Genomic DNA, 15136 nt, shown 5'->3' on the forward strand with positions numbered 1-15136 from the left:
AGGTATTTTCCAGATTTACTCTTCCTTTCATTAAAAGTATGTTTAATAAAGAAATAGTGAGCTGCGACCAAGGGATAGTGGGTGTAACTGACAGCAGACGGGAATATTCTTAGATCCCCTAATGTCCATATGAATGCCACTGACATGTATGTGATAGCCATTGCTATTCATTTACCATTGTTGAGGTCATATATATAATAATAGTGGCAGAAGGCAGTGATTCTGTAGGAGCTACCAGTCGCTAGAAACAAGAACTACTTGTTTTAACTGCAATGTGGATAAACTAAGAAGGATTCTACTGCTGGTGTGCTGTCTTTCTACTTCTGCGGCATGACTAGTCTGCGGGGAAGAGTGCTGTGGTTCATCGTGCCAAAGAGGGCAAAGATCACTAGTGTACATGCATGGACCTGGACCTTGGAGAGGAGATCCTCTTCCCTTATATATAAAAAAAAAGGGCAGTTTTGCCAACCTAGCGTTGACTGGTTAAACTTGTCTGGAACTACTGTCTTGCAAACTTTGCAGAAAGATACATATTAGACCTATTTTTATAGGCTTTAAAAATAAACCAGTCGGGACACATGCTTTTTCAAATCTGCACCTGCTACCTGCAATGTTTTTATTTTGTGTACCTTTCAGAGCCAGCTGCTGATTGCATTTAATATGCAATTACTTTCTCGTTCAGAGCCTCTTGGTTAACCAATATACCTTTCTGGCAGAGGAACACAACTCATCCCATGACTGCCAAAGCAGATGGACAGAAGAATGCAGATGGAATGCAGCTGGCATTGTCACATCCCTTTTAAAATATTTTAATTAGCAAAAGTTATTTACCAGAACGAGCTGAAGCTCATGTTAGCTAGACTCCCAAAATATACACTGCAACGTACATGGTCTGGTCATGTTACCTATAAAGATGCCTGCATTACAAACTTCTTCAGTTTGGTCGATTTTACCTCAACGCGCCAAACTTAAAACCAGTATTTTGGGCAGGTGACACGCGTGCCCGGGCGAGGGTTCGAGGGAATGAGGAAAATATTGCATAACCTATCTGTGTCCTCCTTTCTTTAATCTAATGAAACTATTCGATAAATTTGGTCAATAATAAAGCCATTATTTATCAGTCACGAAGGGAATTCAGAACTGCGTCACTGAGCTATTCTATCTAGGAGGACACAATGAATTTGGATAGTGGCCGCTGCATAGTGTCCGCTCTCCCACTTCCTCTCCAGGGTCAATCCAATGAGGCCTGAGCATCTATGCTTAAACGGACACCATACACCATCAATCACCTTATCTGATAGTCTCACTGTGCCCTAGATTTTATGGCATTGACCAGTTTCAATCACCCATAAAGCGGAATGGTCCTCTTCTAGTCATGACAATTGCAGGATATTGGATGTAGTGTGTACACTAAATTACAGTACTCATTGCAGTTTACTCATATTACACATATCAGTGTTTTAATAATCTCATTCGTGAGCAAACCACCAGTTGCCAGATGAGGCAAGGCATAGCAGGCTTGCTTATTATCTTAAAGAGGACCACGTTTCTGGCGCATCAGGCGAGCGGAAAAGCTACAGTGTTGAACGTCAAAAAAGGAACTTTAGCATTCAATTTCGTATGAACATAATCTTACTATTATGCAAATAAACGTGGAGCAGGCACACTTTACTACCTCCACTGACACTTTCCAATCGGATCCGACATTTTGCGAGCATAAAGATGTATGAACAGAATACCAACGTTTAATAGATTTATCCCTTAGAGAATCTAGCTCAGTTAGTTTCACTAGTCAAAGATGGCAGCGTTATTTACAGAACACTGCAGCTAAATTGAATTCATCTGACTGAAAAAGTGATCAGCAAGAGTTAAATAAGCAAGATTCATAATGAAGGGACAGGTCGAAAACGTTTTTCGTCATGTTGAAATCAATTCTCAAGAAGCAGTTATACCCTGAAATTCTGCCAATGAATGGTTTTAAGTATTTAGAAACATACCTATTGGGAAGAGGTCTTATATAACATGTACCACTTCAAGTGGATATTCATTAGACCCGAGCTTAGTGAGTGCAAATCTAGATCTTGTTAGAACTGAATAGAGCGCATGGATGCCATTAAATTAATCATACTTCGGTGCGCAACACATCTTAGAAGACATAAGCTGGTTTGAACCTCACATTACAAGCAACTCAGTAGGCTTTCAAAGTGCACTGAAAAGAATCTAATTGATCAGTGGTCGTTGTAATAGATCTTCTTTCATTGAACAATATCCATTTTAGCATCTCACAAATCTGTCCGAATTATTTAGCAAGAGAAGGTTCAGCTTGTAGCATACTATCTTATAAGCATAATGGTGGATGTTAAATGTAGTAAAAATGCACTCTTGCACATTCGCAAGTCAGGTATTTACAGGTCAGTCATAAGACATGGAACTTAATTTTGGACCCTAATAACATTGTTCGGTTTGGAGTTAATCATGGTACCAAACACACAATACAAAGACTACTGAGGCTGCAAAATGTTAACAGGGTCTGGGAACCTTGGAGGAGTTTTGAGGTCTCCATCTGTAAATGCATAGAGCAGAAAATCTCGAGACATCACGCACTACCTTTAGCATTTGATGCCCCATTGCCTAGAAGTTGGGTTATAATTCTGGTTAACGTGTCAACCAGGAAGGAGAGTGGCATGAAAAACGGATATTAATTTGTGAAGGGATAGGACATTGGAATGCTTTCACTATAAATGACCCGACTGCAAATTTAATTGACGTAGCTTATCATGGAGTTGTTGTATGTAACCATACAGTACAAGTATCTTGAGCTTTAGTCACGTTAGGAAGATGGCTTATAACGGTCTTACTAAAAGGAAAGTACTTTGCCCCCATTTCAAATACTTTTGCTGACTGGCAGAAGGTGCAGAGTGTTTGAGAATGGACCTTTTGCCAAAAAGCTGGACACCTACAACAATTCAGTGGTTTGACTCCACCCCTGCACCCCTCAAAAACGTGCAGGTCCTCCAGCTGTCAAAGCCACTCTAATATCACCCATAGGCCAACATTTAGATGAGTGCAAGGCTAGAAGCTGGTCCCCTGAGCATCACCGCTCATTGGAGCAAATATCGATTAAAGACCATTGGCGAGAGAGGATTGTTCTAAGTAGATGGGCATTCGTTCATTTAAACCTATATTTAATCTTTACTCCATTTATTAAATACCATTCTTGGATGTGGCAAAGGATAAAAGATGCCCTACTGTCACACGTAACTATATCACTAAATTTCCACATCAAATTGCGGCATATTATGCTACCAGCTGGGCGACACCAGGACTACGCATGTGTGAAGCTAGACTTACAATTTTGCCAATAAGATAGCCAAATTAATCAAAGGCTGTAATGCAGTGGTTATAATCTCAATTGTTTGTGACAAGAGGTTTCATTAAATTGACCCCTTTCACAGCTAGCAGTTGGCCAGATTCAGCCATTTTAATTATATACTTTGCATCACTATGCTGCCATAATGGCACTTCTGGCTTTTACCTCAAAATGGTCTTTCCACCCACATCAATGTCTCTTAATACTCCAGTGGTGTAAATCAAAATGGTAGGACATCTAGCAGGTCTTGGTGAGAAGCCCCTGAGAAATTGATCTCACAGAAATCCACAGGCCTTAGGCTGAATGGGTTCCCATGAAGCATGAAAGAGCCGCAGGGGTCTGCAGTACGCCCCTCTTACTGCAGCATTCATATTCCATGTTGTAGTTTACTTTGGACCCTTCCCATTTGGCAGTGTGTGGATGTAGCTTGTCTGGCCCATCTACCTCTGAACAAACACTGTTCTCTGGTCCCACATCTATCCTTTGCATATGAGCGCGGCCTGCCAAATTAGAGTGCCTAAACGACCAGCATAACAATGGTCACAAAATTAGCTTCCCAGCTGGCACTGTTTAGAAAGGCCAATAATGCAATGAATACCAAGTATGAGCAACCCTTTAAAGATGCCCACAGACAAGCAGTGTGAGAAGCATGAGTGTCTGTACAGGACTGCAATAGCGTTCTTACTCCAGCACCTTCCCCAAACCCTAAACTGCCCTACAGGACTACACATTCCAGTATTTTGAGACTGCCCAACACAACCTCCATTTTGTAACTCTGGATGCACAGACTCTGCTTTTACACTGATGCAAAAGGTAGAGAAATTGCTTTGACTTTCCAATCTCAGCTTTCTTATCAGAGTATAGGACAATATTGTTAAAACTTAGTATTTAGGCAATTTTCTGAAAACAGTTAAAATTTAAGAAAAAAGATCTAAAGATACCCTGCATTCGACTTGCAGACAACAAAGGTTCTCTATCATATTTGAGCCATGCCCCCTTTGCTTTATTCTGAAGATGAAGCTGGATATAAAATATGGTTAACCTCTAATTTTACACTTTATGTTGTGGTGTGATGTGGTTGCCATAGCTACCTACATGGCAAGTCTTCGCAGCATGTCTTCAAGAAATACATCTCATGCTTACTTTGTAAGACTCAATGTTTTCCTCAGAAGTGCTCGGTGCCCAGGCTGCGTTGATACCACCACAGCTCTCTTTAATCCATCGCCATGCCCTCCTTACATCGGACTTTGAGGTTATGTTATGTTATGTTATATCTGTTTTGTATAGCGCACGGCTACTCAATGAGTGTCCCGGCGCTTTTTTTTTTTTAATACACACTTGTATCATAACACAACTGAGAAGAAAAAAAGCAGAAGCAAAAAAAAAAGGTTCTTTTTAATATCTGCTTTCTCCCCCTTTGCCATGGGTGTTCCTTCTGTCCCTTTACCCTTCTTTCCTCCTTGTGTGTTTGGTGAGGGAAAATAGCAGCTGATCTCCAAAAATGAATGCTGGTGAGCCCGGCCTGTAACCGCTGGCTCAAACGGAGCACTGAATAAATCATTCAACACTTCACTTTTTTGATCTTTTAGAGCAAAAAAGATGCATTTTCTTCAATTTATGGTACAAATTAGTGTTACAAACACCAACCAACATTTCCATATGGGGAGGTATAATTCAAGAAAAGTCCTAAATTGACTTTTTACTACTGTACAGGGTGCTCTCAAACAGGAAAATACTATACTACTTACAGTGCTGAAATTACTTGCAGCGTTGCCACCTTTTATGTTTTAACAAGATGCAGAACTGAACCCTTTATTACTACTGGGTAGTTAATGTATCCGTAGAGTGCATTTTAACAATACAAATTGCAAGACTAAAACCAGGGTAATGTTTTTTTCATATATGTCGGCTATGTGGAGTAGCAAATAAACCTATCCATTTTAGGTGTGAGGGGAATTTCTGCCCTTCTGTGAATTTTCATAAACTTCTGTGGTAACTGAATAAAATTTGGAAATTGCATTTAAACCACTGGAGAAAGTGGTTTGCAAAAATAAGTTTTATTGGGTGATTCAGGCAAATGGAATGTTGCTAATTTAACTTTAGTAAGAATATAAATTGGTAATAACAAAAATGCTAATTGGCCTTCCAATGTTTTATTTGCAAAAAATATTTTGCTAAAATATCACGCCCATGTAAAAATATTTCCCTCAAAACAGGAGAAATTTCCCTGAAGTGCAACTAGGTGAAGAAGAAACATCACTATTTCTCAAGTTCAGGAATCGGCAAACTGATTGAATTGAGTGAAGTATCAACTTCACACAGTCCTAGCTTTGGAAAAGTCCATTTGAATGCACGGCCTCCTAATGGAACAGATTCTCTGCTACAACTTACACATGGGAGGAGATTCGATTTGTTTTCCACAAGATATGGGAAACTGAAATACACTAATATCCTTGTCAATTTATGGAACGACTGATGTTCATGGCACCCAGCAAAATGATTCAGAGAAATTTGTCCTGGATTTGCTGTTTCAATTCCATCTGGCGAAGCTTCCATTTCACTAATTCATATCCCTGCAAGGGCAACTCTAGACTTATTACTTCTACTGCCGATAAAACTGGCACCATTTGACCATAAATAAGAATTATTCACAGAGTTTGAAACTGGCAATAAGTGTGTTATGAAGTGCTATTCAATTTTAAAATAGCCTCCAAAGGAATTAATGTAAACATTTAAATCCCTCATGTGTTTGTCCCCCTGACCTCAAAGAGACGGAAGTTGTACCATAGTTCCATTATTGCTATACAAAACACCCAAAAAGATAAAAATAAGCATATGGCAAAATATATGCAAAAAGATAATAATGCTTGAAATCTTAAAATCTGAGGACAAACATATGAAGATGCGAGGCACCACCCAACTCCATCCACTGGTTAACAATTTATTGAGGTACAACGCAATCCGGCCATGGTTCAGAGGGCTTTTCCTAACAGACTTGCCACACATGCCGCTACCTTTTGCTTTACTGCTAACATTTATTTTCCTTTCGTTGTGCTTTGGTCTTCGAAGTCTTCATTTTCCTTTTTTCTTTGTAGCCTAAAGTTGAGCACCAAAGGCGGCTGCCGGTAGAACACTTTTGGGCATTCCCTATTTTTGTATCTTATAAACAAACTATTCTGGGACTTTACAGCTGGAATGCCTTATAAAATTAAAAGGATTTAAAAGATGATCCCCAAAGAATTAATTATATCGTACTAGTATTTGTATAAGCCTAATCAAGAGGAAAATTAGAAAAGGAAATATATGCCACCACTGCTGTTAACAGCAGACACAGGAGATCAGGTGCCTAATTCATTCTAACATCACATTACACATTAAACGCAATGACAGTCCCAATGTATATTTCATGCGCTTCCCTAAACTGATAAAATTAGATTCTGGCACTTCCCTACAGTAACCTTTCAGAAAGCACACCACTGCCAAGCGCGGTGTTTGAATACCCCAGAGATACCTTCTGCAAAAAAGTACGTTTCATCCCGGGGTAAGCTCATGCATTCTTCACCAGGGCACACTCAATGTCCTCTATCATCCACACCAGTGGTTTCATGAACCTCTAGCATTCACACACAGGCCCTCATTCGAAGTAAAATCTTAACTTGGCCGGTAACCCGTTCGCAGCAGATTCAGGAATTCTGTCTGATGCAGGAATACCGTATGTTATATTTGCACTTGCAGTACTACCCTGGGAGTTTCCCAAGAGGCAATAGTCATTTGTATACAGAAAATAGCCTGGAAATGGGAAGTTACCAGCAGAATTTGGTGCAGTAGCACATATTTATTACCACAGTAATTCCACATTCTGCAGGGAAATACTTGTAATCCTGAAATAATAGTACAATCACGAATTACAGCTAACCATTTCACTTGGAATGAGGGCCATTGCCGCAGAGCAGCAATTTGATTACGTTTGAAAAACAAAGATGCGCTATGGTTGGGTTGCATTCTAAACTGGTTTAAATGAATTTGATGGAAGATTAGGAGTTTTGATTTGATTTTTTTCTTGCGTGCAAGCATCTCAATTCTGCAAGTTGGTTACTGCACAAATTAGAAACGAGCAAGGTAAAGGCCTCTAATGACTCTGGGGTAAAGTATGTACCATTGAAAGGATGCAGGGCACGCAGGAGGAATTGTAGTACATACAAACGTATAGCAAAGCAGAAGCAAGGTGAGGGGAGAAGGCCACAGCACAGAAAACACCTAATAACGATTCAGCTACAAACCGTAGTTTGATTATGGCCCATAAGGTAGAAGCAAGGCTCTCCGAGCTTGTCATTTCTCATACATGCAGCGATATTAGGAGGAATCATCGCTGAGGAAGGGAAGAGCCCAGCACCAAGTAGAGTACAAAGAAAGGAGAGAAAGAAAAGAGAAAAGTAGAACATTTAGATACCCTATGACAAAGAAGAAAGGAAAAATCTTCATATTTCAAGAAAGTTTATTTGTTTCCAATCAGGTTGTCTAGGTGACACCCAAATAAGGCTGAAGAGACAGCAGTTAGCAAAGTGACATAATAAGACAGCCAAGAAGTGACCAAAAACCAAGGAAAATATTGCATCCATTTGTTAAACAACTGAACAGAGACACAAGATGTCAGGGAAAAACATTGACATTCGACAGCAAGAGAGAGAAAGTCCACTGAAAACTACAACATTGAAAATAATTACAAAACTCATTACAAAAATATACAGCCTCGAAGAGAAGCGTGTTCCAATAAAGAGAGACAATATTGGAAATTAACATTGCATTAGTAACCATTCGTGACTGCAATCGATAGGGTCCAAAGGACAACTAATCCCAAATGTTTATACAACTACATTTTACAGCAGCAAAGCATTAGCGAATTAAACCACTGCTTAAAAAAATGCACGTTTATTGCTACATTTGTTAGCAGTCCGGCATTTCCTCATACTGTTGTACAACCATATGTTTGTAGACTGATGACAATTTAAGTGGAAAATCGCTATTGAAAGGATACTGCGATCATTTAGTAGCAATGCAGGGATGAGCATAGAAACCATTCACATAGTCATGGCCAGTCTTAAGGTTCAGCCTTCTACATTTTTAATATGGGCGTTACCAGGTAAGGCAGTACATTGACAAAACATAAGGTATTTTTTTAGACCAGCACCTCAAAATGAAATGTTCCCTTTAAATCCGAATAGCAATGCGATGTTCACATATCCAGAAGCATGGATAGTGTCTGGGTTCACTTAAGAAAGATTGACTCAATTGTACAGGATTGCTTGCCATCACTTACACATGAACTACTTTCCTTTTGTGATGGCTTCATGCAGTATGAGTGCAACAGCTCTACATGCCAGTGATGGGTGGCATATTCGCTGGGGATATGGTATTTTTAGATCTGTAAAATGTTCTATTTCAGTTTAGTTCAAATCAATGTAGAAGGTAGACAGACATTTAGGTTTAGTTGGACTTTTCAAGAAAAGGTAAGTAGAAAGTGTAACAAAAAAAAATCAGTTCATATGTTGTGCAGAATGATTTTTTCAAGAATGTAGCGAAAGACAGAAAAGTTCCATAACAGCAATATATCCCAATAGGGGAGTAGAATTTAAGGATATCCTTCAAACACAGTTTCGATAGAAACTTCAAAAACCTTTGGTTGGGGAAGGGCCCTATATCTAGGGCATAGATTTTCAACAATGATCTTAAATAAATAGGACATATTATACAGTATTATCCAGCAATATTATTCAAAATCTCTTTATAACTAAACTCGGAACATATACAAAATAATTATAATTTATAAGTTCTCTTTTCCTGATATGTTGCAAACATCATGCTGGGAATGTAGTTCACACAGTCAATAAAATGCTAAGACTCCATTAACTTTGTTTTTCTTAGTGTGCTCAATAAGCCAAATGCATAATTGTACATAGAGTATGGATTCAAGAACAAATACTGGGCGAGGGATACAATGATAAACACATTATATCCCTGTAATTAACAAGTTCGACAATATGGCTAACAAACCTACTGCTCAAAATGACCATACGATGACCATTTGCGGTTCCTAGTTGTGTACTTATTCCAAGAATATAACTAATTGGTGGCATCATTAAACCACAATGTCACAGTTTGGCACAGTTCAATACACATTCTTTGTTTAGCTGGACAAAGAAGAAGGTTTCCTGATCATCGCACAAGATGCTATGATGATCCTCCCTTATATTGAGGCCCAGTCCACGGAATCAAGCAAAAGATGAGAATGTGAAGAAATTTCAGCACAAGCGAGGCAATTAACCAAATTTTGCAAAGGTTGGTAAGACACTGGTGGAAAAGGAATAGAGTAAGAAATTCCTGCTTCAGATCTTGAGATAAAACATTCATGGAGTGATGGTGGGGAAGGAAGGAATGTTTTCATAGTTTGACCCACCATATTCTGGTACAGAGCCATCTCCACGTTTCAGAAACAGGCGGACTCTGCGGCCACCATTTTTAATCAGTTCTATAGCCCGAGCGTGCTTCATGTTCTTTGTGGTTTCGCCATTGATCTCCAGTATCTCATCACCAATCTGTCCAAAAATAAATAAAAGCTTAGAATCAAATATGTAGGCACGAATAGTAGGCTTAAAATGTAGGCCTAGCATACAATGTATGAAATCTGTTTAACTTTTTCCTCAAATACAGTCGGATATTCATGCAACAACAAAATATAGATTTGTATATGCCAACACTATATATGAACATAATATTAAAACCACAAGTTGGCAAATACAGATCTTGATGCATACGTTGCAGAAATAGTTACATTTTTCCCTTTCATCATCAATTTTATTAGTAATCAAAAAAGTTCATGAAAAATGTTTGGTTCAGAAATTCCACTTTAAAGAATCCCAAATCGAGAGAGCCAATCACAAATAAGACGCGTATAGAGAACTTTACATCCTATACATGGGAACAAATTGTTGACTTTTGAAGGGAGTCCAAAAAAGGAATGGGAAATTGACAGCATACCTGCCTCCGTGGCCTTTATTGATATTAAATTATTCAAGATGGTGGCCCAATGTAAATACATAATAAAGGCAGTGGAGTGTTTATGTATTGGACACAATGGTTGTCTAGTCCTTGAACAATTTTTAACCTGCCCCCTGTTTAACTACAACATTAAGATCTGTTGACCTTAATAGGTGTTTTAGTCAAGATCAGACCCCCAGATTTCCCTTGTATTTTCCTATAGGCAGCCTTTTTGGCAGCTAAAAAAGATTCAAAGCGAAAGAAACTATTTAATGAACCCCTAAACTTTTTATGTGAACGTGATAAATAAAATGATATTTACTTAAAAATGAAAACAAAACCGGTCATCCCTTTAGGGCCTAAAGGGATGAACGGTTTTGTTTTCATTTAAGTAAATAGCATTTTATTTATCACATACACATAAAAAACGAAGTTATTTGCTACACTTTAAGCACTACAATAATGCTATTGGGATTTTAAATTAGGTTAAGGAATTCAGTACCTGTTTGAAAACTTTAAAACAAATTTTTTTAGTACTTAGGTTCAATATCTCAATGGACTTCCAGGTATTGATTTGGTTGACAAATTACAAAAATAGCACAAATGTATTTAAACCTGCATGCATACCTTCATCTTTCCACATCTTTCAGCAGGTCCGTCCTCAGCTAACCGGAGCACATAAAGATCCATGTTGTACTCCCGTCCACCACGTAGGCTGAAACCAAATCCTTTGACTCCTCTATCCAGCTCCACAGTATAAAAGTCTTGATCCTGCATAGAAACAATAGACAGGGAAATACCTTATGGTACACTGCACTGCTATTGGGACTAATTATAAAGTTCTGAAAAATTACAGGCCCGATCCCGCAGTGTAAAAATTATTTGATGAGCTGAATATAGACATCCATTTATTGAGTCTTCTCGCAGATGAGGGTTCATTATTGGATAAACAACGTAAAGATACTTAAGCAGTATAGGGTAAGAGGCGTCCCCGATTTAATCTACTGAAAAAGTAACCCTCAAATTCACTTGTCGCTGAAATAGTGTGACTGGATTGAAAAGAAATGCCTCCTGACAAAGCAGCAGAAAACCAATGCACTGGATTATATTTTGCACGGTGGAGGGGTGGGTAGGGTATACTAGGGGAAGGGTAGTGATCCAGACGGGCTGCCATATGACTCCCCTCCACCCCCACCCCCGACCTGCCATACCTGTTTTTTTCTCAGATTGGCTCCATGACTGCCTTTTAAATACGCAATAAAATTCTACTTCTACCTCACGAGAAATTCTTGTACTTATTGGGAAATGGGGTCAAATGCCTTTGGGAACACAATGGCTTATTTACTTCTTGACCTCAGTATTACAAAGAGGGCACTGAACCATGCTTGATATCAAGTCAGTATCGTTTTAGACTTGGTTGTCTATCTACTGCAAAATTAGTGTTGGCAACCGTTGAAAAATCCATTAGTCCTTAAATAATACAGGTCACATCCAGGTTCTTAACAGTCAAAAACTTCAAGCTATGGATGGCTCAAAATGTTCAAGTTGTGGGTAAACTGTGCACACGCTTACATATACATGTGACAATGGACCACACCTCAGACAGCAGGCTTTAATAATGGACAGCCGGTAGTGTGGCATTCATATTGCCTGACATGAACGCCACATACAATAAGGATTGCAGTCTTCTTTGCTCTAATTGAAGAATATGACATGTAAGCTACTGTAAAACTAACTGCCCTCCAATTCATGCTCCAGAAATACGTACATAAATTATGACTGCCTTAAGGCATCTTCTGACTGTGTTCATCTGCAATAGCCTGAAACATTATGAAGCGTCTACCACATAAAATGACATCAATGCGTAGTAAGTACGCTGGAAATGACACATGTCAAAACAGTTCCACTTCAAATATTTGATAGACGCAGGCTAAGAAGGCAATATTTCACCACTGGGTACTAATTGTTACACATTGAGAATAATGCTTAGAAGTAGTATAGAAAAATTTGGTAAAGATCAAAAAAATTAATTAAAGCATTACAACATATATATTTTTAGAGAAGCTCAGGGACAGATGAATATGACTAAAAATAAAACTGATATGGGCTGGCCGAGGTATAAGCATTCTGACCATTGGCAATGCCTCCTTTAACAAAGACCTTCAAAAACAAGATTGGAGAAAAGACTTGGCCTTAACTGAAGTGTCATCATAAAAACAGAGAAGAGTGCAGTACATGTATTTGTGGTAGATCAGCCTGATTAGTGATAAGCATTCAAGTTGACAAAACACTAAAGCAGCTCCTAAACCCAAGTGACAGAGGGCAGTATGCGGTGTGATCAATCTACTCAGTTTGGAAATAGACATGCATTTGATATGCGTTTTTATCAAGTAACGTTTCTCACCTTTGATCAGAGTACTGGTCAGATGGGAGAACATCCACAAACAATGGCAGGATAGGGAGTCTAGAGGACAGGTACTTAAGAGTCAGATGTTTTTCAATCAACACCCCTATCCTGAGATCTGTTCAGCAGAACAGATGAATTTGTTTTCAAAAGATTTCTGAAATGCATGTAGTTTGGTTTGATCTAATGGGCAGACTGAGGGCATTCCAGAGGTGATATCCTTGAATGACCTGTAAACTCCTGTGTTTCATCCTCTTGCACGATTCATATGATGGGTGGATACTGAATGAAGTGCGGGTATGTGTTTACTACGGTGCCAGTTCCTGCAGGTAAACGAGACCTTTGCTCTTGTATACTTCACGAATACTGTACACAACCTTCAATTTAATCCTCATGTTGACAGGGAATCAGTGGAATACTTTATCGTGGGTTTGATATGACCTTTTATGTTTAGTTGATGTGATACATTCAATTGCATGGTTCTCCAGTCTTTAGTGCCTGGCGAGGAGTTTTGTGGCTTTCAAAGCAGAAATATTATCAAGTTTACAATCTTTGACAATTTTTTGACTGAGGCTGCCCTCTCTTTCCTTGACCAAAAGAAAATACAGAGGTACATTACTTTCGGAGTGGTGGGTAAGAGTTAATGCTTTGTGGCTATTCGAAGATTAAGGAGTTAAATAAATATATGCTTTCTCTAGCAAAATATCAACAATGTAAAGAAAGATAAATTGTCACCTGTGTTACTGGTGCAGGTTTAAACTCAAACTGTGTCTCTTGCTTTGGTTTTGAGTTGTTCCTGTAAAACAAACAATATATAAGTCAAGCAGCAGTTTTAGCAGGACGCCTGAACCATTCAACCTCAACATATCAACAAGGAACAGACTGACATTTTCTGAATCATAACACAAAGTGTTAATTTATAGAAACTTCGGAATGTTTTCTATGTGTAGTAAACATTTAGGTCACTTTAAATTCACTGCAGAGATATAGTACTTTTTGTTTCCTTAGACAGATGATGCAGTAGCAAAATTAATTCATCTTCACACACAGGTTTCATGGATATCAAAAAGAGCCCCCCCATCAGTAGACTCTAATGTGCATTGTGAAGTTACAATTGCTGTTATAGAAAAAATCCTATAATTATACTATTTCATTCAATTACACCAAAATGACCGATAACAAAGGCCAATAAAGAATAATTCAAAAGATCCATCTACTGTTAAAAACAAAAGTCCCTGTTGCATAGCAACAGTCCTTCTAGTGAAGAAGGTAACAATTACATTCCTACTTTGTAGGCCAACAACAGAGGAGGGTTTAAACATTTTTTATCACGTTTTGGTGGAGTTTATCTGGTTTCAGATCTACCTTTTTCACGACCATCAAATAATAATGAATACAGTGAAATGAAATCTAAAATCTCTGGAGTTGGCAATATAAGATAAGGGTAAAGTTCTCTTAAAGTGAGAATGACACATGAGGTAAATGTCTTGCTTTGATGGTCTAGATATTTCAAACAAAAGACAGATGTATTAAATCACATGTCCATGATAACAAGGGATGTATGGCGGTACATAACACCGCAGTACCATCAAAACGCAGCTTTTACAACGCAAGTCGTTACCGCGACATGCGCTGTAAGGTGCTGGACTTAGGAATAGTATGATTTACTATTCCAACTCCAGCTTACGTACAGTAGGGAAGGTGTTGGAATTGTAAATCACACTATTCCTTAGTCTAGAGCGCCCTCCAGCGCAAGTCGTGGTAACGACTTGCGTTCTAAAATCCGCGTTGTAATGGTACTGCGGTGTTATGACCGCGTCGTAATGGTTGTTTCCCGTAACAAGGGATATGGACAACAATAGAGCTACTGCATACTCTTTGAATGTCAAAACTGCTTGAAAGAAAACTGACTCCTTTAATGAGTGATTTAGTAATACCAATGTTAAGAGGGCATAGTAGCAGGTCATTTGTCTTCGATAGCAGTGGTAATAGATCAAGTATAATCTTAAATATTTGTCATTCAAAAGACCATCAACTTCAAACTGGAGGACGGGGGGGGGTGCCAAGTAGGCAACATATGATATGCCTTTAATATTGCCTGCAATGCTTGGTAGTCAACCAATCATAAATTTAGGGAGAGTGGCCAAATCAGGCTATACAGTCTGGGGAAGTAACATAATTGTTTATGTGACATTGGCTAGCTGAACAGTTCCAGATTGGGAACTAAAAGCAGCGTTCGCAAACGCACTGAAAACAGCCTTTCTCCTTTCATCTTTTTCCATCAATTCTTTGCATTTGTCCCTCTTTCAACTCTCTTTGCTCTCATT

At 38.7% G+C, this 15136-nt stretch overlaps 1 protein-coding gene across 12 annotated transcripts in view; it reads right to left on the reverse strand.

Annotated features, from left to right (window-relative positions):
* MAGI1 (membrane associated guanylate kinase, WW and PDZ domain containing 1) overlaps positions 1 to 15136 on the reverse strand; it is a 1290512-nt gene that overhangs the window by 14138 nt on the left and 1261238 nt on the right. For 10 of the 12 annotated variants that reach the window (XM_078661551.1, XM_078661549.1, XM_078661547.1 and 7 more), the window contains 3 exons: positions 13545 to 13605; positions 11033 to 11176; positions 9825 to 9963 (listed from right to left, as the gene is read on the reverse strand). In XM_078661551.1, the coding sequence (XP_078517677.1) occupies positions 9825 to 9963; positions 11033 to 11176; positions 13545 to 13605 (344 nt within the window). Of the gene's footprint in view, positions 1 to 7650; positions 7740 to 9824; positions 9964 to 11032; positions 11177 to 13544; positions 13606 to 15136 lie in introns of all 12 variants that reach the window. The other 2 variants (XM_078661554.1, XM_078661553.1) reach the window with 1 other exon arrangement.

Source organism: Lissotriton helveticus, chromosome 9, assembly GCF_964261635.1.
Source record: "Lissotriton helveticus chromosome 9, aLisHel1.1, whole genome shotgun sequence".
Lineage (NCBI taxonomy): Eukaryota > Metazoa > Chordata > Amphibia > Caudata > Salamandridae > Lissotriton > Lissotriton helveticus.